Raw genomic sequence first — 25,379 nt, 5'->3', positions numbered from 1 at the left:
TCGTTTGCTTTCAGACGATGAGAATTCGTCGGTTCACGGGATCGTGACGGAGGAGGGCCTCTTCGACGGAACGATCTTCACCGCGTCCGACGAGATCTACATCGAACCTGCCAGCAGATACGCTCCGTTGGTGTGCCATCGCCAGGATGGCGAGCGTAACGACGCCACTGACACCGAGCACCACCACACGATCGCCTATCGTTCGGTGGACGTGAGCGTTCCTCGTCCCGGTGGATACCCGTGTGCCAGCGAACTCCTCCGGGAAAACATGCTGGACGAACTTAGGTAAGCGCTTCTGCACTTAAACCGGACGTTTGTTGCATCAGTGGGCCAAGAATATAGACAGGAATATTTAACGAAGGCGACAAAATTAATCGATTGCTAAACAGGATGCAAACCCGGAACGGAAGTTACTTTTTATAAATAGACTCTACGGTGATGAAATATTCGTTAAAGTGGACGATTAATAGTCCGAACATCCATGTCGGTAGTAGAAATAAATACATCAATACTATTAGAAAGAAGCTGAAAGTGCAAAAGTCAGTTCTTATAGTCAAAGGAACAGCTCTGTTTGAAATCCCTGCATGCAAGACATGTAGTGTGTACAGATCAAAAGTTGGCAAGTGAGTCTGATTGGTCACGGTACAATCTACTTGCTCTGAGTCCACAGAAAACCCATTAGTCATCTTCTCATCCATGCACAGTACAATCTCCAGTCCAATCAGACCTGCTTGCCAACATCTGATCTATGCAGACTAGTTTCACATTAATAACATTTTGCTATCACAGACTTCATTAAGGATTTGGTGCTGCGATATACAACGTTCAGTATTGCGAAAACATGTTCCCCGAAGGTGCATTAAATCCTAGAAGAGTACAAATTGCAAGTGAAAGTATCCAACGTCCTGTTTAGAAAACGACGTCGCGCGTTACACACACGAAAGTGTGGCTAAGAAGAGAGTCTACCGTGCAATTTAGACGCATAATATCCTCCCGTCTCCGCGTTATACATCCAATACACCCGTTATAAAGTTAATATCAGCGGGTAGCACGCATCGACCGGTTTAATAGAATTTCAAATGACACTAGCCAGCCATCAGAGGTTTACGCTTTCCATTTTTGCGCTGCTCTCTTCCATCTCGGTGGCTCGATCTCGCAAAGCGGCTTACTGCATCACGGAGGTCAAAGCGGCGCGCTATTAATCGCGCAGCGTTATCGGTCGAAGTTAACAGAATTAGTAGGGACGCCGTAGCTCAAAGAGGCTGCCAGGGAAACCTGATGATTTTCGTGTGCCGTGCGCGACGGAACGCCGCCACAATTAGAGCACAGAGGTTTCGAGGAGGCTGATTTCGAAGGGTTCTTGGCGTCGATTAATGATAACGTTTACTGCCGCGGTCCAGGAAGAGTTTCCGGGGCGACACGGGGTAGGAGGGACTACGAGTTGTTCCGATTACTCTTGGACGAGATAAACTGTTCGGTAGTGCGCTAGTTGGACGTTGCTCGCATAAACTTTCGTTCGTACGGTTCCCATTGGCCGTTGCGTGGCCCGAGTTTGCATCCGTTTGTTCTGTCCACGGTCGCTTTGGATTCGCGTGCACAACGAATCGTCCACCTTGAAAAAATTAATCGACGTCGCTCCCGAAGAAAGTTTCAGCGTCGTTTCTTATTCCAGCGACAAACTTTCGAAAGAATTTTCGACCGTGCCGCCCCGATTTCACTTTCTGTCGAATCTAATGCGGGAACTTTTGCAACACAACAAAAGAGAAATGTTAGATGCCCGGTGTAAACGTACAGTGACTGATGGTTGAAAAAGAATTGTTCGCCCGTGTTCTGCGCAGCGCAAATCGACACTTAAGCTGAAACAAGTCGCGCCTGCTCTGAAAATCGCTCGACATGCAACGAAGAAATTAAACGAGCGCAACGAAAGACCAATAAAAACTGAAACTGCGTCGGTGCATAAAAGACTCGTGAAAAATCACACAAAGCTGCAGACCGGTGTAAAAAGAGAGCATTAGGCGAATCTTGGGCGAGTACAGGGGTGACCAGACGCAGTCTTGAAGCGAGCTTGGGCGAATCGAAGGAGGTCTCCGACGAGAACGATCCCCCCCAAGTAAATTGCCACCCAGGCTGTTATGTATTATTCGACATATGTCACCCTTATCTCTCCTGCCCGCACTACCAGCGATTTCTCTCGTTTATCCCGGGCCAGCGGAGCCGATTCGTTCAGCATGAGGGATTCACTGGGACCCGTTGTACATTCCCAATCCCGCTTACAGGCGAAAAATCGTTTGCAGGACGAACAAGACGTGGAGTGGATATCTCGGGGACACAATGCTGCCGGTTTATCAATCCCACAATGAGGGGAACGCCCGCGCCAAGCCAGGTTTCTATCCGAAGGACGCCAGAAAGAAAGACCCCACCGCCAGCTCGCACAACCTGGAGCTCCTCGACAGGTAAATGAACTCGTGTATATGCTTTAATTCGCCGTTTATGCTGCGTTGCTCCGATTGTTTGACTAATGAACTACTACTCCACTTGTCCGATCAATGGAATACTACTTCACTTGTTCGACCAGTGGGTTACCTACTCCACTTGTTCGACTAAAGAGCTACAAATCTACTTGTCCACCTAATAATTGCCAACCCATTCATCTAGTGATCGAGTCAGTGGTCTACCGGGCCGACCAGTGGCTTACTGTTTCACTTGTTTGGTCGGCGAGTCCCATATCCACGCGTCTGACAAACGTATCGCTTATCAACTTGTCAACCCTATGAGCTACTACTCCAATTGCCCGATCAATGGGATACTACTCCACTTGTTTGACCAATTAGTTACTTGTCCGACTAATGAGCTACAAATCTACTTGTCCACCTAATAATTTCCAGCCCATTCGTCTGGTGATCGAGTCAGTAGTCTACCGGGCCGACCAGTGGCTTACTGTTCCACTTGTCTGGTCGATGAATCCCGTATCTACGCGTCTGACGAACGCATCGCTGGTCAACTTGTCTGACCGATGAATTACTAATCGACTTGGTTTTCCAATTAGCGAGTGGTCTACGTATCCGACTATAGACGCTACTGGTGTATCTGGGGAGTGGAATCTCGTTCTAATTATATACTATCTTTAATCAACATCGAGCGCATAATAGATCGCGATGGAACGAAGCAACATGCGTGGAAAATTAATCGAAAGCACCATATCAACCGTACGCAAGGCGGTACAAAAAAACCGAAGACACCCGATGAACGTTATACACGGTCGTTGATTCTCGATCAAACATTTTCCCTCGTACCTTTCGACCTCCGTCGGTTGGTTTAACGCTTCCGCTCTCGTTCCATTTACCTCGTCTCGGTGAACACGTCGATGAAATATTCTAGCAGGCCCTCGGACGGGGCGAGGTTCCGAAGAAAGTTACCAGCAGTCGGGAAGAAAAGCGCAATGGTTACTTATCGTCCCGTCGATTCGACGGAATGTTTGCCGTGCAATGCTTGCGCTTCCATTTAGAGGGCACACCTATTTCCGGCAGAGAAAAGTCAGATTATCCCGACGCCGGAGGAGGGGGGTGGGGAGCTGCGATGAGAACGTCAAAAATCGAGTGCAAACACCATTATCGCCGATCCAATTTAACGTTGCCGCGACCGGGGTAATCCTTATCGGGGCGTTTCTGCCATCGACTCTTTTCAAAAGGTTTGATTTGTTGTTCGGTGCTGCAGATCACGTATCGACGAGACCCCCGACACTCGCCGCGCAAAAATCGCACTCTTTATTTTTTTCCGTTGCGGTCGGCCCCGCAAATATAAATTGGAAATTGCGCGTTCGCCTTTGAAGTACGAATCTTGTTATTCCGCGCCCGAAGCTTTTTTTTTTCGAGGGGCGGGTTTAAATTTAAAAATCTAATTTCTGACAGAGGAGACGCGAGGCGGAGGCGTCGGGTGTATCGGCAATGGAATAAACTAAAATTCGCCATCGGACCGTATCGGATGAAACTTGTTTGAAGCCGAATAAATGGGAACGCACAGTTAAATTGACTGTGCCAACATTTCTCGGTGAAAACTTTCAAACTCTCTCGATCAAAGTGTGGAATTTAAATAAATTGTTAAATGTATCGTGCGAATGGAGTGTAAAAAATGCTCGATAATGCTCGTAAAATCATTCTTTGACGTGGAATGAGGTTCCAATTCTGTTTCTCTTGCCCAGACTGTACAGGGCTAGGTATTCGAGGGTCCTCCGAAAACGGACGTCCGTGGACCCGAAGAAAACGACTTGCATGCTGTATCTGCAAGCGGATCACACGTTTTTCAATCACTACAAGTCGGAGGAGGCCTGCATAGAAGTGATGACCCGCCACGTGCAGCGTGTCAACTCCATTTACAGGTACACAGGTGAGTCTGTCGACACAGAATTTCAATCGAACGAACGACGGGCGCCCAAAGAAGATCGAACGGCTCGTTGAAGTTTGCGCATACTTGGAGCAACTTGGCGCTCGTAACGTCGGAAAATAATTCCGTTTAAATTCAATAAATCATAGGAAGAAGAGTCTATGATGGCAATGACAGCTAGGAAGCAGGACGGGGGAGCTCGCGCCCTCTCCGCGGCACAGAAATCGGCAGCATTCCCTCTCTGGCTAACAAGCGCGCGTCTTCTGTCTCATTCCGCTGTAATAACTTCGCAAACCAATTAAAACTTTCCCCGGACCTTCCAGTTAAACTAACTTTCTGCCAGCGGCGATCGGAGGAAATGAATGTTCCTTAGCCTTACCGCGGTCCCTTCGTGCTCTACGACCGATTAATGTCAGTTTCTGTGCCTGACGTTGACCGATTGATTCTGCGGAACTTTATTGCGCCGCTACACACACCTAATTCGTAAACTTTGAACGATGGTTATCAAGAATGAATGAAAAAGGGGAACGGGGAAAGCTACCGGGCGCCATCGAAAACGTATCCGTTTGTTTTTCGAAACTTTTAAAAAATGATCGTCTTCGTAGCGCCGGGAATTAGCTTCTCACTGTCCGGATAAATGACGGGTCTATCTTGCACGCTATAAACTTGTTCAATCGTCCGACTACAGACGCGATATTGATCTACATGTCAGACCTTTGTGCGGTACTCATCTACTTGTCTGATCACGGGCTGTCTCGCTCCACTCCCGCTTATTGGAACGAATTACGGCTAAACGGTGCACCTTCGACCCTCGAACTTATGGTTTTCGAATAAAATTTTACCGTTTCGAGAACCTCCTCGAGTATTTTCGCGGGTTTATCCGTTCGGTGGACCAGATTCGTACGCGTTCGTAAATATATTCCGACCGTTGCTGTCCCGGGCGCAGAAACAATCGAAACTCACGGTGAAATCAAGGGGGAAAGCGTTCCTGAAAATCTCATTTGGCCGGCGCGGCCGACGAATATTAAGTAACAGCGACTCTCCGGGCGCCGCCCCCGCGCGCGGCTAGGGCTTTAAACGCAGCACCACCTGCCGTAACAACGCGAGCAAATATTTGTGTCTCGTGACTGAGCCGTGTTTAACGTAGCGTGACCGCGCGTACGCGCGGCCCAGGCCAGTGCATTACTTAGAATTCCCTATCTCTTCCGTCGTGCGATTTGCGGATAAAGCCGGTTTTCCGGCGACGTTTCCGTCCTCCCCCCCCCCCCCTGCCTTCTCCATCCACGGGACATCCTCTCTGTCCAACCCCGTTTCCCTGTAGCGAGCGTACGGTAAGCCAGTGGTGCCAGAAAAGCACCGACGGTGCCCTACTCACACATGCCAGATCACGCGTACGTGAGCTCGTGAATTTTCGGAGAGTCGACAAAGGCAAACTGACACATGCCCCCTTTCTCGATTCTCCGAAGCTGCCCGAAGTAATTTCGGACCGTCTCGTGGGAGTCGAGATCACATCTGCTACATCTGCCAACGTATAACCATTACGATTTTGTTCATTATAGTATGTTGCTTATGTTCGTCTCCATGCGTAGGTCGGAAAATAAAAAATACCTGGCCAGTCGAGACTTGGAATCGTATGCCGTCGACGTGAGGTCGAATTTCAGTTGTTCAAGTGCGAGAAGGCAAATGAGCCTTCCTCTCTCGACTCCCACGAGACGGTCCGAAATTACTTCGGGCAGCTTCGGAGAATCGAGAAAGGGGGCATGTGTCAGTTTGCCTTTGTCGACTCTCCGAAACTCCACGAGCTCACGTACGCGTGATCTGGCATAGTGTGAGTAGCGCACCCGGTGCTCAATCTGGCATCACTACGGTAAGCCAGGAACGCGTCGAGCTTTCGGGACGATGGTCGCGCGATTATCGGGGAGGACCATCTCTGCACGCGAGCATTTCGGATGACCGATCGACCACCCCTCGGAAATGTCGCTCGGAACGTGCCTCCCTTTGTCCCCGGATTAGACGGCATTAACTCTCTTCCCCATCGCGATATGTACAAGCCGTCCGCCAGCTAAACGCTCTTGTCTGACGAGAGATCCGGAATTGCTGCGATTAAGGCTCGCATCCTCTGCATCGTGATCTTCTGTCCGCTGATTGCCCCACGGCGATCACCAGCGACCCAAGAATTCGTTGACTGAGTTACCCACTGGAGCTTCGCTGAACGAAAACATCGAAACCCTCTTCGAATGTTCTGCTACTTTTTCAAAAATGAAACTACCAAAGGTTCGAAGATCAAACTCAAATATGTATAACCTCGTGAGACTTAAAATCGAATTAATACAAGGGTTGCTTGAATCAATTATTGCGTAAAAGATAAACCTCCCCGTGTAAGCCTGGGGTATCGAGAAACGAGAAGTCTAGGATCTATAGAGAGGCGCCAGTGTCGAGTAATTAACAGTGAATTAAAATTACACAGAAAATATTTCTGACATCGTTTCGCGAAATTTTCTGATTCTCATATCTTCGTTTGTGCCTTTCAATTTGACCAGTGTAAATACACCAACAATTCTAACAGCACAACCGGTATACTACAACTATTCTACCCCCTCAGGTTGTTCAAGTCCTTAGCTAACTTAATTAGAAACTTCTGTTTACTGATTAGTTTGAACTCGCTGGTTACACTGCATTTGCGCATCAAGTGTAGCTTCGAAATCGAAGTATTTCCGAAGGAGCTCGAACAACAGTCCCCGGGTTCCATGAAGGAAATTCCTCGGTGCCATTTTCTGATTTATTAGTTCCTTGGGGAAAAATACATTTCCTGAGTCAATATTTTTCGTCCGGAATTTACAAAAGCAAAGAGCAAAACCTATCGATTAAATCACATATGGTACCGACTTTATGTTGCGTTCGGTTACTGAAGAGGAAGCAGATAAATCCATCAGTCACACCGTGTCCTAGTGAAATTACAAATTAACTATATCACAATTTTTATTTTTGCATTTCCTACTATAGTTCTTAACTACTAATAAAATATACGATAAGGAGAAAGAAGAAAGGGTCGAAACGTAACATTTCAATTTTATACACCGATAAAGAATCGTTGATAAAAGAAACAACAGCCACTAAATTTAATTCATACACTTTTCCTTTCCCCAAGGGGGGGGTGGGGGAGGACGTAAACGGCCGCGAGACTAAAGTAAAACATCAGTGGCTATATTTCGAGCCGAGACAGCACGATGAACTCAGCGAAAACGGTGAAGCCATGAATGCAACTATCGCCCCGGCAATAATACATTTCTGTGCACGGTCTCTTCGTGCGCGAAATTGCGTTCTTCTTATTGCGACAGGGGAAAAAATTGCCGCGATAATGCTATCTTGCCGGTGATATCAGCGAAGCTGGAAAGTTCCAACGTTAGTCATTACACGTGGAACGCTGACCGCCGCGTTTATGATCCTTATCCGCGGGCTCACGTAGAGGGAAACTTTATTTCCGAGCGGTATATCCGAGACAGCTGTCACGCGACGCGTTATCCCCCTCCTATTTGTTTGTGGAGTTATTTTTTACGATACCAGCCTGTGGAACGGCAACGTCGAAACGAGAGTTTCGAGCAGTGACACGCGCCTCGTTATTAAATAATACCCAACAAACATAATACACTGTTCAAAATTAACAATTATTCTGAAACACAAGTCGAAAATTGTTGGAATGTTACAATTCTTTTGGAGTTGAAAAAGAAAATCCTACGATCGTCTGACCAACGACTGATCTATTCTACTTCGTTTAGAAACACGGAAACGGACGCTGTTTCGTCAGTGATGTGCATAAAGCGTGGATATTCGATTTGATGTTCCGTGACCTGGCTTCATCGAATGCCAAATTTCAATACGTTTAACATTATTAAATAATAGAAATGGGCGCATTATGACGATCAAAACTGAATTGTATCAGGTACATTTGCGAATATTATTAAAAACGAATTAAATCTCCATCTGATATCCATTTCTTTCCACGTTAGACAAGCTTATAATACGTGTGTTTGACCGATAATTGATCTATTTCACTTGTTTCAAAGGAGACAAAACTATTGATTGTTTGACAACCAACGCCGCGTGAATAAATCATATATTCAATATTAAATGGTACAAATGAGCACAATACGGTGTTTGTGATTAAATGGCAACAGATACGTTTACCTTTTTCGTTATTAGAAATCTTTTGCTGGATTGGAAAACAACGTAATATGATTGACTGGCTATTAACTGACCTATATCACTTCGTTCGAACGATACGTTCGTGTGTTATATTTAGAATTACTATTAACAGATTGCACAAGTATACGTCTTACAAATAACTGACCTTTTCCACTGATTTCAGATAACAATACAATAATGTACATGCCACAGCACTCGAAACAACATCCATAGGTCCATTTATCTCAAAGTTCCATGAACCGGGATCATTGAAACGCAAATTTCACGGGAGTAATACGCCCTTTGTTATTAAATAACATACATAAGCTCATTACGACGTCATAACGTGTCATAATCGGAAGATAAATTCGCACTGATTTTTCCCGAGCGATTCGAACGAATCGACGCGACCCATACGCTCGTCCCTCTTCACATTATTCACGAAGCAATCGTAACGCGACAATCGTTCATCGTCAATTTGCGAATAATGACAAATAATAATTTCGCCCGAAATTTATTTCCACGATTTCACTTTTCTCGCGTGCCCCCGTGATATTCTGACTTCGCGAAAACAGATTCCAGTCAACGTGCCACTCCAAGAATATATTTCCTCCACCTGTCCGCTCGTAGAACGGACCTATTCTACTGGTCGGTGCAGACACGTGCCTTTTCCACTAGGCTGGCCACAAGCTGATGTAATCTACTCCACTGACCACGAGCCGATATAATCTTCTTGGCTGACCATGCGCCCGATACGGTCAACTCGGTTGCTCGGAGATTGATACTATCTACTTGTCTGGTCGTTGACAGTCCGACTCTACTGGATGGACGAGAGAAACGCACCGTTTCGCATCCAAACAATTCGAAAACACCGAATCGTCGCAAAGAGCTTGCTCGCGAGCGCATGCACGAGAGCTCACCGTCCCGATAAATGTTTCGACGTCGCTACCTTGAACTTCCTACGCGGCGCTGGTACTTAACCCCGTTCCCAAGCGCTTCATTTGCATTATTTAGCGGCCCAAGAAACCCTTCCTTCAACTTGTACCGCGGCCCCTTACGTTTCCACCGTCGACGGAGCGCAAAAGCTGATTAATGCAACATCAAACTTGAATACAACGGACTTAGCGTTAATTGCCGACAGCACATGTATGTCGGACGCGAGATATGGATGTAACGGGGCTCTCGTTGATGTTTGAGCACACTGGTAACCAGCGCCAACCAGACAATCTGGAAACGTTGCCATGGGACCATGCTACTTAAGGAGACAGAAGATCGTACGCGAATGCCTTCCCCGAGTGCATCCTGCTAGTTTTAGTCCTTAACCCCCCGGAGCGCCACGAAGCTTCCGTCTTACGTGTGTACGCGACTGACTATATTTCTGAGGTGTAATTCCGTTCCCCTAATATCGTGTCTAACAAAGAAGACGCCTTTCAAAATTTTAATACAAATTATTTTCCAAATTGCTAGCATTAACGTATTTTACTATTGTATTCGAATCTGATTATTATAGAAAAGCATTCCTTCGCGTTTCGAAAGGCGGGAGTTTTAGTACTGCACGGTGAAAGGGAGCCAGAGTAACCTGTATGTAATTTTTACGCTTCGAAAAGTCACGAGATCAGGAACGCTCCGCATAAATTCGTCCGCGGAAAGGAATCGTTGGTCGCGTGTCACGGCGCCGTTTTTCCAGCTTCGATTGGCATTCCCGCGGAGAAGGTGTTTGATTAAATGCTTCCCGCCACGCGACCACCGAACCGTTCGGGGATACGCTGATCACTGGGGGAACCCGAAAATTACTCGTCTGGAGCCCCAGTGATTTTCGTTATCAGCTATCGGTTACCTCGGCGAGTAGCTCCTCTCAAATCCTATGAATTTCGCGGTATCGATGCATATCGTTACCAATCCGCCGTTGAAACTCGCTCTAATTCACGGGAGCTCGAGATTTTACGATTCCCATTCACCAAGACTGTAATTAATATTCCGATGAGAAGCAAATGCTAGATTGTAGACTAAAATTCCGTGAAATAACTATAATAATACATCTAAAACCAGCGATAAAATACACTCGATTAAAACATAATTCAGCAAATGCTATCCAATAATAGAACTCGGTGAAACTGAGGACTGGATTCAACGTGATTATTGCTGTGGCTCTTTTAGTTTGAAGAAATTCCAGGAAATTGATACACGTTCAAATTTTGCAGATTTCAATCAAGACGGCCAGCCGGACAACATCAGCTTCATGATAAAACGCGTCAAAGTCCACAGTGAAGATTCTCTGAACGACCCAAGCTATAGGTTCACCGGTGATTATGGGGTCGAGGAATTCCTCGAACTGTTCTCTGGTAAGTGAACTATTGCAATCTTCTACTTTTCGCGCAACCTCCATTCCTGAGAATCGATCGTTGGATACGTTCGTTCATTCTTCACGGCAACAATGCCATAAAAATCGCGTTCCTCTAAAACACTCCTCGATTCACGAATAATAATCCCCCACTTTATCGTCGATAAATTTCTGCCGGACGTTCCTTGAGATTATACGAATGTCCGTTCGAACGTCACACGAACAATGAGACTTCGAAACTCGGATGCAATGGAATCCATCGATGAATCAAGATCGACTCTATTTAGAACTGTTCTACTTTTCAGATTTGGTTCAGGACAGTTCTTCTTGTTTCATTTATCACGAGGCTGTTCTACTTGTCTGACTCGACTCTGAGCAGTTCCACTTGTCCGATATATGGCTAATTGTTCTACTACATCTTAATAAAACTTTGCAAACGGATCTATCAGTCCAGTTTATTACACTTCCCTGATCGTCTACGATCCCATTTCACTTCTCTGATCTACGACTGGAGAATCTTACAGGAAATAATTTCATTCTGCTCAACGTTCCAACGACGATTGCTTTTAATTCATCGATCTGTAGAACGTCGTGGCTTTTTTTAACAACTGAATGAGACGTCCGGGTAGTCAATAAAGCGCAGTTGGGGAAATATTCGCTCGAACGTCTCACCTTTAATGAAAAGCGTCCCGGCGACGTCCGTCGGAACGCCGCCGGTCATCCTGGTTCATCGTACGAGCACTCGTTGAGTGTCGCACACGTCCAACCTTTGAAGCGTCTCCCGTCGTCATTCTTCGTTACCTAATACCGCGGTTAATAAACACGCGAGAAGGTTGAATTACAGAGATTGTATGGGATACACGACGCTGCATGAAAACGAGCCCTTTTTCTTTTGACCGGGACGAGTCGGAACCTCCCGGTCAAACGGACCCCAGCTTCCTTTTTCTTGATCCCTAAAACGTCAAACGGAACCATCGGGCTCTCGCCTTTGATTTATACTCTCGATTTATGTTCTCTGGACCCAGCAATTGGCACGAACAGCATTCTCCTGTTCCGCGTTTGTTGGAGAAACGTTATCGTCGATTTTCGATCGACTGTCGACTAATCGCTGGTCCAGGTGACCCCGATGCTATTCTCGCAGTTCAACGGAATCTTCGATACGCTAACGGGTGTCATCTTGGTTACCTGAAATCTGCCACGCTGCAGTTAGCTGTTCACGCTCGGCGGCTGAACAACATTGAAATTCATGGGTGCAACGACTAAGTAACCGTGCCGTATTCGAGTTCCCGTGAAACAAAGTTAAAGTTTCCGGACAGGCGAGATTAATTATTACCGTGGTCGCATCGCGAACGCTAATGAGTCGCAGATCAATGCGGTCCAAGTTCCGTCGGTTAGGGTTATTGGGGTCATGATATATCCAGTTGCTTTCGACGTTCCTTCGAGCTGATTTAAGCCGGTCGCTTTGTCTCAATCCGTCAATAGAACCCGGCTGTTCCGGAGACAGAATTCATGAATATTTCTCTGGCACTTTCAGCCTGCATAACCCGACTGGCAAGATCGGGTTGCGCTTCGCTATCTACAAACTGCTCGAGCCAATAGCTAATTAAAGATTAAAATTCCATCTCGAGGCTCACTGTACGCCCGTTTGCCTCTACACACGCCTCTGGCATATAAATAAATTGGGGAAACGATCCAAACCCGGGTCACGTAAGACACTCCGAGCAAATGAATTTATTTTTAATAATTCAAACCCGAGAAACGTGACCCATTGTCGATTATGTAACGTCGAACGGTGAATGAAAATTGAACCGCGATACGATCGATATCCAATCATTTCGGAACGTTTATGAATATTATAATTCTGTTTCACTGATGTAGCGCGTTATCGATCGTGTTAAAATGTTATTATAAATTATGTCCGGTGCGACAGCCTTCGCCGTTCGAATTTGCATTGTCTGCAGTAATTACGCAATTTTGGCCAAAATGTTTGCAGGCTGACTCGATAATTAATAAGCAGGATCGCGCGGTCGGTAGCCCTGGCGAAATATATTTTTCGTTCGACGGATTGAAAAACAATTTTATCGGGCATTATTTCTGCGCGTCGAACGGGGAAGCCCCATTCGTTTGAACTGTAGCCACGGGAGATCCAAGTTAAATAAGTGGAAACTAACGAATCTCTTCTACTCGTCTGGTCAGCGACGATCCGATTCTACTGTCTGGCTAATAACGATCCTCTCGTCGATTGATCGAACGCGGATGGGGCATGTTGCACGTCCCGTGCCAGCAATAAACCTCTTCTACTAGACCAGCTATGAATACGTCGGGTCCACGTGTCTAATTGTAGCTTGGCCCATTCTACTTGGCCGAACACGGGATCCTATCTGTTTGTCTAGTGATGATACACTTATTCCGCTTGGCTGATCGCTGATCATGTTACTCTATTCGTCTAACCAATGAGAGACGTATTCTACTTGTTTGATCAGAGACTGCCCCGTTCCACCTGGCTAGTTAGGATTGATCTACTGTTCTACATTTGATTTACGATCCCTCAACATTGTCTAATTCCTACTAAACAATATTTCAATTCAAATGAAGCTTGTACCTGTGATGAAATAAATAACAACAGTCCCATTAAGTTAGAATGTCTAATTCGACCAATTCTAATATATTCTACAGATTCTTGTATTCGAACCAGTTTAAAGAAATCGATCAGCACGAATGTTAAAACCGATTTCTTTGATGAAAATTGTAAAGAAGCGAGTAATAAAATGTTCATGCCGTGACGACGGAACATTTTGAAGACCTGGTGAAATAAAGTAATTACTTAGCATGAAAAAATAAACGAGTTGCCCGCGCGACCTGTCTTAAATGCGCCGCTCTGTATAAGCTTCATTAAGACTGATGAAATTTTTCTACATTCAAATGCCGCATAGAAATATTTCTTTGAATTTCTTCCGCGATCCCGGAAGCTTGTCTGCTAATCCACTTTTCCACCGGCGCCTCTTCATCGGCCGGGAAACTGAATCCACGGAGATAAGTACAACAGCTCGTTGCGGGAGGTAGAGAATATCGGAATGCGAAGCTCGATAATTCCTGACAATGCCCCGAGGTCATTCCATTGGCACCGATCTAGCAATATCATGGCCAACCTCGGAAATTTCTCGTTTCCCTTATGCGGATCCGAAACGAGAGAGAAAAAAAAAAAGGAACGAAGAAGAAAAAGTTTCCGTCGGCGAGGAACACAATAAAACTCGCGACATGGAAGAGGAGAAAGTCTGGAACTATCGATCGAAAGCTCTGATACCGTTTAGAGCAGAGGTACGCGAAGTTCGGTCTGCGGTCGAATTGTGGTCCATTCGTTAAATTCATCCGGCCCACAAAATAAAGTTACGAATTCAATAACGCGGACGTTCGAATTCTATCCTGCGTTTTGTTCGTTGATATAGAAATATGAAATCTTGTAGGGGGAAAAAATGTAATCTGGAATTCTTAGAAACGGCGTGGAATTTCTTTGCCGAGACGCGACTTCGAATCCCCGCGCGCACCGCACCGAAAATGCAGAAAACGTACACAATGCAACACGTACGGGTCTTTTATTGCGCGTCACGATAACGCGACAACGTCTCGCGACGCGCATAATAGCGACGCTTCAAAAGCGTCGGCGTCGTCTTCGAACTAATATTCCGCTTCATATTTCGCTAACGATCGCGAACGAGGCGTTGTTAAACAACGCCTGCTCGAAATATGCTCCACAAAGTTCGGTAATCGTAGACAGTAGCGCCTCTGGACTGGTTCAAGTGCACGCCAAATATTTTGGTCACTCAAGGTCATCATTTTACTTCGATAAAACGATCTTTCATTTTACTTTTTAAGACACTCGCGAAACCAATCTATATTTTATAATATAATAAAGTAGTAGAACATGATAATCAAAATAAGGCTACAAAGGTAACTTTGTAGTAACTTTGAACATCGTAAGGACAAAATTTTAAAAAAGCTAATATTGTTTTTTAATCTCACCGATTTTGTGACGAAACAAGTTGAAGTGGATTGCATAAAGAATAGAACACTGTTCACTGCGTGCAAGTTTACTGTAAACGATTCCCCTTTTCTGGTAAAGAGTGGGGGGCGACCTTGAGCGGCGAAAACATGTGGCGTCAACCTATCCAAGAGTGTAACACGGTTTTTACAGCAAAAACAAGCACCGTTCATGCTCGCGATGAATTGCTATCGACAAGAGAGGCCGATGTTGCCTCGCTGAACAACTCGGTGTACACGGACGTCGATGTACTGTTTCGTTTGATATTCTGCGAATCGAGGAACAGGTACGCGGACCACGACGTGTTTGCCGCGGGCGTCCGGTAACCGAATATGCCTCCTGAGACGCGCACAAGCGGAAACATGCAACCGGCGTTCAATTCCAAAAGGCCAACGCGGCGTATTCAGATTGCAAAAAAAAAAAAAAACGTAAGCATTCTGCTAAGAAGAGAAGTACATTCCTAGGGGACCGCCAGAGCTTTTGCCCGCCGAAGCGAGAGTATATCGGTTTCCAGCATCGATTATAGCTGCCATTTTTTTTTTCTAGAGAGAGTATACAATCACGATTAGCAACGCTTCCTTTGCTCATAATTTTTCTGGGCCACCGAAACTGCAGTAATAGCCACTTGAAAAATGATTTTAATAGAAATTTAAAATAATAGAAAATTATTAAGGTAACGTATGCTTGGACAACGCTCGCGTTTAAATTAATTAAATCAAGGTACAAAGTGAAATACACGTGAAAGGACCTTATTCCTAATTTTTCTGAAATTATTACTTCCTGGGAGGACCTTTCGGCGTAATGGAATTAGAGATTTAAAGCACGCGTTTATAACGACATGGAATATTGTTAAAATTCTCCCAGAATTTCGTGACATTTTCTCCGGAGAGGATTGCATTATACATTCGCGCGGGAGAAATCCAAAACCGGCGTATCTATTTCGACGATTCGTTTGAATTCAATCGAGGAGGAAGTGGTTCGTCGGGGTTTTTTCGACCGACGAAGGCAAATAGCCGTTCTTTGAAAGCCTTTAATTAATTTCGTTTTTAATTTCCCCATTGTCGTTGGCAGTATTTTACCTGGCTGTTCCTGCCGTCACGGAAGCGTCGAGGGGACGGGGTTCGGGGGTCGGGACGGGCGGCGGTTTCATGGGAGGGAGTTGAGGGGTTGAATTCCCAGCCGACGCGGACGAACATCGTCCTAGATGTTATCCAGCAAAAATAATAAATCAGGCGTCCAAAGCGTCCAGTAATTTAATTTCTGGAGGACTTTTATGCCGTGGCAACTTCCCTCCGCTGGGGATCGGTGTCCGGCCCGAGTGCATGAAACGAGATGGAAAAAAAGAGTCTGCTCGTCCACGGCCCCATTTCCACCCCCTTTGTTCGCCCTTTTTGTTCTCAGAAGTTTTGGCGGCATTTTTCCCCCCTTCTCCTTCCTGCCACCCTCAAAAAAAGCATTCAGCCATGAATATTCCATGAACGTGGCTCGTGAATTTCAATGGAAGGGTTTGTTTACGAACGTCCAGTGTATTCGTCTAATATTCTGAACTTTTCAAGGCCACACGTACATCGTCGGCTTATATTTTAAACGGTGAATGCACCGCTGGGTTATTTAGATCGTCGTCACGGTTGCAGTGCAGAAAATAGAACAAATTCAATAAAGAATAGCTCTGTAACCTCTGATCTCCGTTATCAAAGAGTTGTGATTAATTACGAAGCAAATGGAACTTTTCCTTAAAAGGGCGTCCGACTATTATTGACTCGTACTACTTGAAATAGTGTACGAACAATTTCCCACGAGTAAATCTGGGTGGAAACGTTTTAAATCTCTTTTCGTCCATTACTACCCCTTCTGTTATATATATTCACATTTTTTAAAGGTATAATTGCGTGAAATATTTGCAATTTATTGCAGAGGAAGACTACGACGCGTTCTGTCTGTCATACATGTTCACGTATCGCGATTTTGAGAAAGGCACCTTGGGATTGGCGTGGACAGGGGACTTGAAAAATGCGGGTGGAGTCTGCGAGAAAAATGGGGTGAGTTTTCTTAAACTTACGGAAAGTTACTTTCCAACACCCTTCGACGTAACTTTTTCTCTCACGCTCTGAATATTTCGATCACAGTACTTTCGTTAAATCCAAATTCGCGATATAAATAGCTTTTTTAAACAAACGCTGGGTATAGCATTTTTAAGTCTATTAAATCCGATCTTAAAATTGTAAGTTTGTCAGTAGACTTTATTAAAATTAGAGCTCGTGACGCTTATTTTGAACGTCAGACTTCTGAAAATGGTTGGTACAAGTGACCCTGGCCTTAAAACTAACACCACTTTGTCTTGCAGCACTACAGGGGAAGCATGAAATCGCTGAACACCGGTATAATCACCCTCCTGAACTACGACAAGCACGTACCACCGACGGTTTCTCACGTCACCCTAGCACACGAGATCGGTCACAACTTCGGATCCCCTGTAAGTTTGCCAGTGCATCGGGCTTGCATGTTACGACGTGAAAGCCGAATACACGTGAAAAGTTTTAGGGGTTGGTGCGGCAATGTTAGAACCGAGGGTAATTTAACTTGATACCGCTCGTATTTTGATTCATTACTCTGCTCGTAAACGCAAACCCTGTTGCATCTTACGCTCGAGGAGATCGACGTAAAATCAGACACTTTTTAGGAACGCCCGTAGAATTTTACCAATGTACGAGATAATCGAGCGACAGATTCTTTGAATATTACTGAAACTTCACGCGTGCAACCCCTCGGGGCGAAACAATTCGAACAACGTGCGTTACCAAATTTTTGACAATCTTCGAGCAACTAGTTCGGATGTTAGGGAATTTGCAAACTCTCACAGTGGAAAAATGGGGCAATTTAAAAATTGAAAACTTTGGGGACATTAGCAGATTGGGAAATCAATGATTAGGAAAATTGGGAAATTGTCATTTCCTTTAACCACGGAAAATAGGGTTGTTAGAAAACTACCGCTTTCCTCAATTTCGAGTTGGTTCCGAATTTGAAATATTATATAAATATATTAACTAAAGCCAGATGGATGGTTGAAAGGTAAACAGAAAATAGAAAATCCGATTAGAGCCCCCTAAAGTTGTACGATTTTTGTATATTTTTCACTCATGTGTGGGGGCTATAGGATTTCGGCTGAAAATCCCTGTTTTATTCCTCTAAACAAAAACTTGAAATATTCGGAGTACAAGAATTTCTGTTTCAACGAGCGATTCAAATACAGAAAGCTTTTGGGACAAAGAAGCTTCCTGGTATCAAAGTTAATTGAATTTTCTTTCACAGGAGCAAGGTCCTTCCTAGCACTACTCATAATAAATGATCCAGAGGCAGGTTAACATTTTCTCTTTCTCTTAACGTGATAGCACGACCCGGACGAATGTTCACCCGGAGGAGAGGACGGAAATTTCATAATGTTTGCCAGAGCCACCAGCGGGGACAAACGAAACAACAATCGCTTCAGCCCGTGCAGCTTGGTCTCCATAAATCCCGTTCTAAATGCCAAGGCCCGCTCGACCAAAGGCTGCTTCGCCGGTGAGTAGAGGAGCTTTCGGAATTTTAATTAGTTTGGAACAGAGTCAGAGGCTGCGTTGCTTCGAGTCATCAGCCCTGACCCCACAGTATCGATCTCCTGTTCGCACGATCGCTGAATTAATTATTTATACAATCGCCGTGAAGCTGCGCGAAAGATAGCGTTAACTGGCAATGAACGAGCTTTGTGTTGACGTGTTCAGAACTTGAAACATGAAAACTGTTCGACGTAGAGAACCCGTAGGCTTGAACAGGTCTCGGGAAATCATAAAATTAGGGAAATGAACAATTGAAATATTAGGAAAATGGAAAATTGAAAAATCAGTACCTAGAAAAATTCGAGAGTAGGGGAAATTAGAAGACAAGTTTTCTATGGTGGATTCGTCTGAACGGGAGATTTAAAGCTTGGAGTAAAGTTCTGGGAAGTTAAGAAACGTTTTGTTATGCAGTAAAAATACTTGGTGGCTGACGTTCGAGCCCGCCGAGTTCTCTTTACTTGTTTTCTCTCGATAAAATGCAATCGTAGTTTTTCTAATCCACCTTTGGTTCGTTAATAAATTCGCACTGCGTGGGGGAAAAAAGAGAAGCGCTATCGTTGCTACGGAATATCGATTGACCCAGGGTCTAACTGCAACTCAATTGCAATTCTAATAGCGGACTGTACATGGCCCGCGCGAAACTCGTTTCGGGCAACGAGCATTGGTCGCACAAACGTACAAACAAACGAGCGACGAATCGCGCAAACAGGAAACAGATACGACACGTTAATGGTTAATGACACAAAGATCCCTCTGTCCGGCCATGCCGACGAGCAAAAAAAAAGAAAGCAAGTCGCTCGAAACTCGTACGAAACAATGAATTTTTGCGGCACAAATGAACGAGCCACGAACGAGGGGAACCACGCAATAGAATTACACGCAGCATCCTGTATACACGTTGATTACAATCAAAATGTTAACTCTACCGCGCGCCATTTAATTTACAAAAAAAATGTTGCTACGGTACTAAAAGTCAAAGTTTTTTTTTTTACGTATTTACGAGTACAACTTTGAAATGGAGCGCGAAACGTATCGCGTAACCATCGCGTAGCAGAAACTTCTCTCTTCTTCTTCCACATCGAAAAAGAACGTTCGTATCGTGGCGCGCAAATATTCGCCTGAAAGTGTAAGAAGAATCTGCGTTAAAATTGTAGCCGATGTGAAAACAGAACGGTGCAGGAATCGCGGCCCGCAATTGATTCTATTACGCGGCCACGGCCGACTTGTTGGACTTCATTAAATCCAGGATTTCATTAAGCTGGCAACAAATCAGGTTAACATTTATTCCATCTACTTTGCTTCTATTCGCGGCTCGTTCTTGGCTCGCTCAGAATCAGAGCAATCTAGCGTTACGCCGGAATTCCGAAAGACTTCGTTTGGCTGCAAATACACACACAGGGTGAAGCACTTAAGAGAGGCCGCATGAATAATTCATTTACTTTTGGCGATAGACAAAAATGCTTCAAATAAATCTTCCTTGGCTTCAGGGGGAGGAACGTAATCTCGTATGAGTAATATTTTTTCGTAGGTGGAGGTGTAAAATGAGGTTACCTTTTATAGCATTTTTGCTACGCCTCGCCTCCTTTCGCTATCTCTCTTCTTCTTAAATAGAATTATCTACTTTTATGGCAGAACTCGGTGTACTAATAAATTCTGATACTCTCGGATGCTTAGAAATGGGAAAATTAAAACATTAGGAAATTAGAAAATATAGAGATTAGGGCATTGGAAAATTGGAAAATGTGGAGATTAGGATATCAGAAAAGCCAGTGTGTTTCCTTCGGGAAGTTCGAATGGTCCGTGCAAGAACAAGAACGAACGATGTCGTTGGCACGGAACGCGAGAAAATATGAAATCAAAATTAACGTGTAACGTCGAGAGCTACGTTTATTGGAGTGTAATGGAGAATCGATGGTTTCTCAGAACCCCAGACTGCCATCTGCGGTAACGGGGTGGTGGAAGATGGCGAAGAGTGTGATTGCGGGTGGGAAGAGGACTGCAACGACCCTTGTTGCCACCCTCAACGACTCCATCATGCCCCTCGTGAGATACCTTGTCGTCTTGCCGATGGTGCAGTGTGCAGTCCCAGTCAGGTAAGTGGCCCCTTTTCGTTCATTTGCTGACTGTTCAGAAACGCTCGTAACGCTGCTGTGCCGTGATTAGGTCTAATGTTCCTCCTGGGTCGCGATCTGCCTTCTTGAACTTTGCTTCGGGTTGTTAAGAAAGATTAGAAACCCTCGTCAACCGCAAAGTCGCCTAATTATTCATTAATAACATTGTTCTGACTACCTTCGATACGTTTAGAAAATTTATTAACCAAAGGAATTGTTCAAGCGTTAAACAATTATTCTACAACGAGCAACGACTAAAAATTACGGTACTTGGATTATTCCTGGCAAATATTTCAGAAACGAAACCCACCATTTTTTAAATGGAAACATGTACCTGCTTTTGTACGACCGTTTCTATTACGCGTTCCAAGATGCATTTAACGAGGCGGGCATAGTGCGCCCCTGACGGACCATTCACCATACGTTCCCATGAATACCGAGAGACCCAGAAGTTTCCATTTTTTAAAGTCTCTGAATGGAAAAGTTACGACAGAAATTGCAAACGTGCCCCTTCAGGACCGAGTTTCCTTGAAATTTCGACAGAGACTCATTTTCATTCCGACAAAAGCTACAATCTATGCTGAATATGTTATGAATTCGTATTGAATATCTTGAAAGGATACTGCGTCCTGCGAAACGGAACACGGTCGTGCAATATCGATTTCCTACGGAGGGACGGAAAACACTATTATTCCCGGGACACGTCTGGACGTCAAATCGCATGAATTCATCCCTGCTTCGCCTGAACAATGTTTCTAATTGTATTAAAGCAGCAGGATTGTCTTTAAATGCAAAATAACAACTCCAAGTAGTACAGGATACATGAACAAATGACGTTCCACGATGCTGTACGTATTAACCGACAAAAGACTTCAAATTATTTTATTATATTACATAAGAGGACGATCCCTCAAAGTCTCGAGTATTCGCGCGCCGCAATTATCTCAAATCACGACTCTTCACTTCCTCGATTATCTCGAATCAAGATTCTTCACCCCTTTAATTATGTTCAAAGGAAAAGTATCACTTTAATGAACGCCAAAGCCCTCGAGGTATCACACCCTTACTCCTAACCAGAAGCTCAATTCTAACCCTAAAGTTCTTTTCGCTCTTTCAATCACCATTTTTCTACTCACTTGGGATCGACAAAAAATACTTATCACAAGGCACAGTGAACCTCTGTATCAATTTTCTAATTTCGCGTCTTTTAGGCGGGGAACAAATCCAGTCATCGAGCGAGAGTGTACTGTCAACTAATTTAAGTCGTATCCATTTCGATAGAACTAAATATTCTCCACGTATAAAGTTAGATTTTAGCCTGAGAAGCATAGATTTAAAATCGCTACGTGTCTCGAACCCACAACGATTCATTAAGGAATGTTTCGAGCTTCCTTGGTAGTATTAACGACGAGCCTTTTGCACGAATGAAATCCCCCATTGAACGCGACCGTTTGCAACTCTCTAACTTGTAACGTCGCCAATTAATATAACAGAGCGTGGCAAAGGACGGGCGGCTGGGATGCAGGTGGGGGGCGGGTATTGATGTTTATTAATGATACACTGAAGCCGTAATTAAACGCGAAACGCGTAGTTACACGCGTCCCGGAGCCGCGCGCGAGCGCGTCGGTCTCGCGTTAATCCGACCGATGCCGCTCGTTTGTTACCCCGAACGCGGGGAACTTCGATACTCTCCGTCGGCGTGCGTTGGATAATTAAACGGACCGCCGATAATGAGTAGACGAACTCCTTCCGCGGTCGAAATCGAGACGGCGGTAATTTACGCGGGAGAGAACTTCGATGCTCCTTCGGTGGGACGGGACTTGTAGGGATACAAACCGTAAATCGAACTTGAAAGCGAGTAACTCGAGACTAGACGTTGCCCCGTTGGCGTCAGTCTTGCACCGTTATTCAATGAAATATAATTTTGATAAAGATAAAGATTTCTAATTTCACGCAAAAGAAACCACAGTGAAAAATATGCATTTTTTTTATTAAGAAATAAGGATTTATCGACGAAAAGCGATGGAAGAAGAACGTGTTCCTGGCGTCACTGATTTTTCAAATTCTATTAATCCGAAACAGAGGAGTCATATTGTTTCGCGTTCGGTGCGAGGTCCGTGACGGTCGAATCAACAAACAAATATTGAAAATTTCTGAAATAACGTCACTCGCATGCAAAATTGGTGGAATTTTATGAAAGAACGATGAACTATTTTCTGCGTGCGTATAAAAAGTATATATCAACATTTAAAAATGAATAATTAAACGTTAGCGCAGTGGCTTGAGTGCCCGGCTACGATTACGAGAGTCTTGAGTTCGAATCCTCAAAAGTGCACTCTGATTTTTTTCGGGCAATTTCCACTCGTTATTAAAAAGCAGGATAGGAACAAACCCCGGCTAGATTGCAGAAAATAATGAAAACTAAAAGGAAAAATTCCTCACACAAAGATAAAAAGAAAAGTGTGTTGAAGGTAACCGGGATAATTGAAGCTCTAGAAGCACTAATGAATATTCGGAAAACTTGCTTTCAAAATTGAAAGCAAAAATGGTAGGCGGAATATAAACAGGAAATGTTTGAAAACTCGGGAAAATTCCGGAAAAAAATTTCCACGAAACACTCCGAAAACCCCAGTTGTTTCTGAAATGTGTCCAATTAAATTGGCGCGAACTGGAAAGCAAAATAACAACTTGAAACGAGCGGAACGGAAAAATGTTGAAAACGCGCAACGGTCTGGAAAATTCATGATTGACGAACGCAAGAACATGAAAGAAAAACGGTCGATAAGACCCCCCCGTGTGCAACAGCAACAACGGGGTTCAATTCCTGAGAACAAACGCCCTTGAATACACTAGGACGGTTTCCACGAACACCAACCGAAACGACCACTTTTCCCGGCAACATTGCTCTCCTAGCAGATCGTATTACGGGCTGCAAGCAATCTCGTGCACGTACGATTCTTCTCGCTCGAAGAAACTTCCTGGTCACGGACGACCACGGAGATGGCTCGAAGTCGAGAATTAGTTTCCAGGTATGTTCGTAGTCCCCGAGTCTGGTTTCCAGATACGCGTTGTTATCGTCGACGAGGTGGCAAACACGCGGAGAGAGGAGATGAGTTTAATTTTCGATGTTAGCCACCGCCGACACCGTGTTCCCGGCTCCCTGGAAAATGGGACTAATTAATCAAACTGAGATCGAGGCGGCCGCCATCGGCTAGGAAGCCTTTCGCGAGACGCGAATAGGAAACTGCAGTCGGCCGAAAACAATTAATCTCGTTACATCGTGGTTACGAGCGTCGGACGGACAGCTTCAATCTTCGAATTTCCGGTTAAAACTTGTAGTCACGATCGCTGCTAGAACGAGAACAACGAATATACTTTATGCAAACGATGGGACTTGGACTATATCGAGGCTTGGAATTCTTTTCGCGCGCATCGCCACGTGTTACCCGAACGCTCGAAATTGGGTAGCTCCGAGGCGGAAGTGTCGTTAAACGAGTTTTTCGAACCGCAGGAAAAAATTACAGCCGTATTGTACCGCCGCGGTTACAATTGCTGCGTTTTCAACGTTCTTTCGCGTCACGCGCCTAATTATACGCGCGGATAGTGAATGGACTGTAATTATAGAACGCTTCGTTTCGGGTTATTCAGGTCGCCTGTGGTGCGCGATTTCGACATTATTTTCAACGAACGACCCATGAATTCCGTGTTGTCCCGTCGTCCCGAAATTTTACAACGGAACAAATATGCGCCGTTGTATCACGCTCTTATTATTTTCACCATTTCGCGCGAATTCTATTCGAGTGGGCGAGTGTTTATTTTTCAGAACTACGCGTGTATTTATTCGTTATAAATTCCAAAAATTCGCGAAGTCACCTCGCTTCGTATCTAATCGACTGCTCGAGAGACAGCTCCTTTCTTCCTCGTCGCGCTATCGCGAGCGATGAAAGAAATCCGTTTGGAAGAAACGGCAAATGGCGGTGGAAACGATCGGGACCGAGATGCGCGAAGACGGTTGCCAGAAGGGCGGAAACGTTAACAGAAAAAAGGTGCTGGAATCGGAGGAAGCGACGCTCGCGGAAGTCGATGCATTAGGTGGATCGCGCGGGAGAAAAGTGCCGGATGCAAAACACGTAGATCCGCGGAACGAACGACGGGGGACGTAGACGAATGGGCGACCTCTTTTGGGACGCGTGTTTGCTCGCCGGTTGAAAGAAACGCCGCCCGGCAATAAACAAGGGAGGGAGACGAAAAAGGAATCGAGAGGAAGCTGCGGACATTTAACGAAAGCGAGCTGAAGTATTACGATGCCCCAGAAAATATTGCCCTCCTCGAAACCTTACTTTATTATCCCTACCATTCCCGCCCGTAGTCGCTACGCGTTTGGAATCACTGAATACAATTTCATCCAGAGTTTCTAATAAATGCAGCTTCCAGTTAGGTCCGATAGTTTGCCACTGACCCTACGGGCAAGCTTTATTTCTACAGAAAGCGAATAGGATGCGCGATATTTTCCGGGACAGCCTAACGGAACGGCGAGAAAAATCGGGGTAGATGGGCGCGTGGGGTCGCGTCTGATGAGAGAAAGAGTAGGACGATGAAGGGGGGGGGGGGCGAGAAAAAGGTCGAAAGACGAGCAGCTCGCGAGGAACGAAAGAAAACACGAACGGGACAAGAAGAAAGATAAATAGTCGCGGAGAAAGGTAACCGAGCGGGGGTGTTTGTGGAAACGCGAA

At 45.0% G+C, this 25,379-nt stretch overlaps 1 protein-coding gene across 1 annotated transcript in view; it reads left to right on the top strand.

Annotated features, from left to right (window-relative positions):
- The window catches only part of LOC122396188 (disintegrin and metalloproteinase domain-containing protein 10-like), a 153,857-nt gene that overhangs the window by 114,576 nt on the left and 13,902 nt on the right, over positions 1-25,379 (top strand). Inside the window, exons 4-11 of the mRNA XM_043394366.1 lie at positions 15-285; positions 2,295-2,453; positions 4,199-4,383; positions 10,764-10,904; positions 16,857-16,981; positions 17,287-17,415; positions 18,332-18,500; positions 20,459-20,628. Of these exons, the coding sequence (XP_043250301.1) occupies positions 15-285; positions 2,295-2,453; positions 4,199-4,383; positions 10,764-10,904; positions 16,857-16,981; positions 17,287-17,415; positions 18,332-18,500; positions 20,459-20,628 (1,349 nt within the window). The remainder of the gene's footprint in view (positions 1-14; positions 286-2,294; positions 2,454-4,198; positions 4,384-10,763; positions 10,905-16,856; positions 16,982-17,286; positions 17,416-18,331; positions 18,501-20,458; positions 20,629-25,379) is intronic.

Source organism: Colletes gigas, unplaced genomic scaffold, assembly GCF_013123115.1.
Source record: "Colletes gigas isolate AHSC1104 unplaced genomic scaffold, ASM1312311v1 Colletes_gigas_Sc00007, whole genome shotgun sequence".
NCBI classification, from domain to species: Eukaryota; Metazoa; Arthropoda; class Insecta; order Hymenoptera; family Colletidae; genus Colletes; species Colletes gigas.
This window is presented reverse-complemented; position numbering and strand designations above follow the sequence as displayed.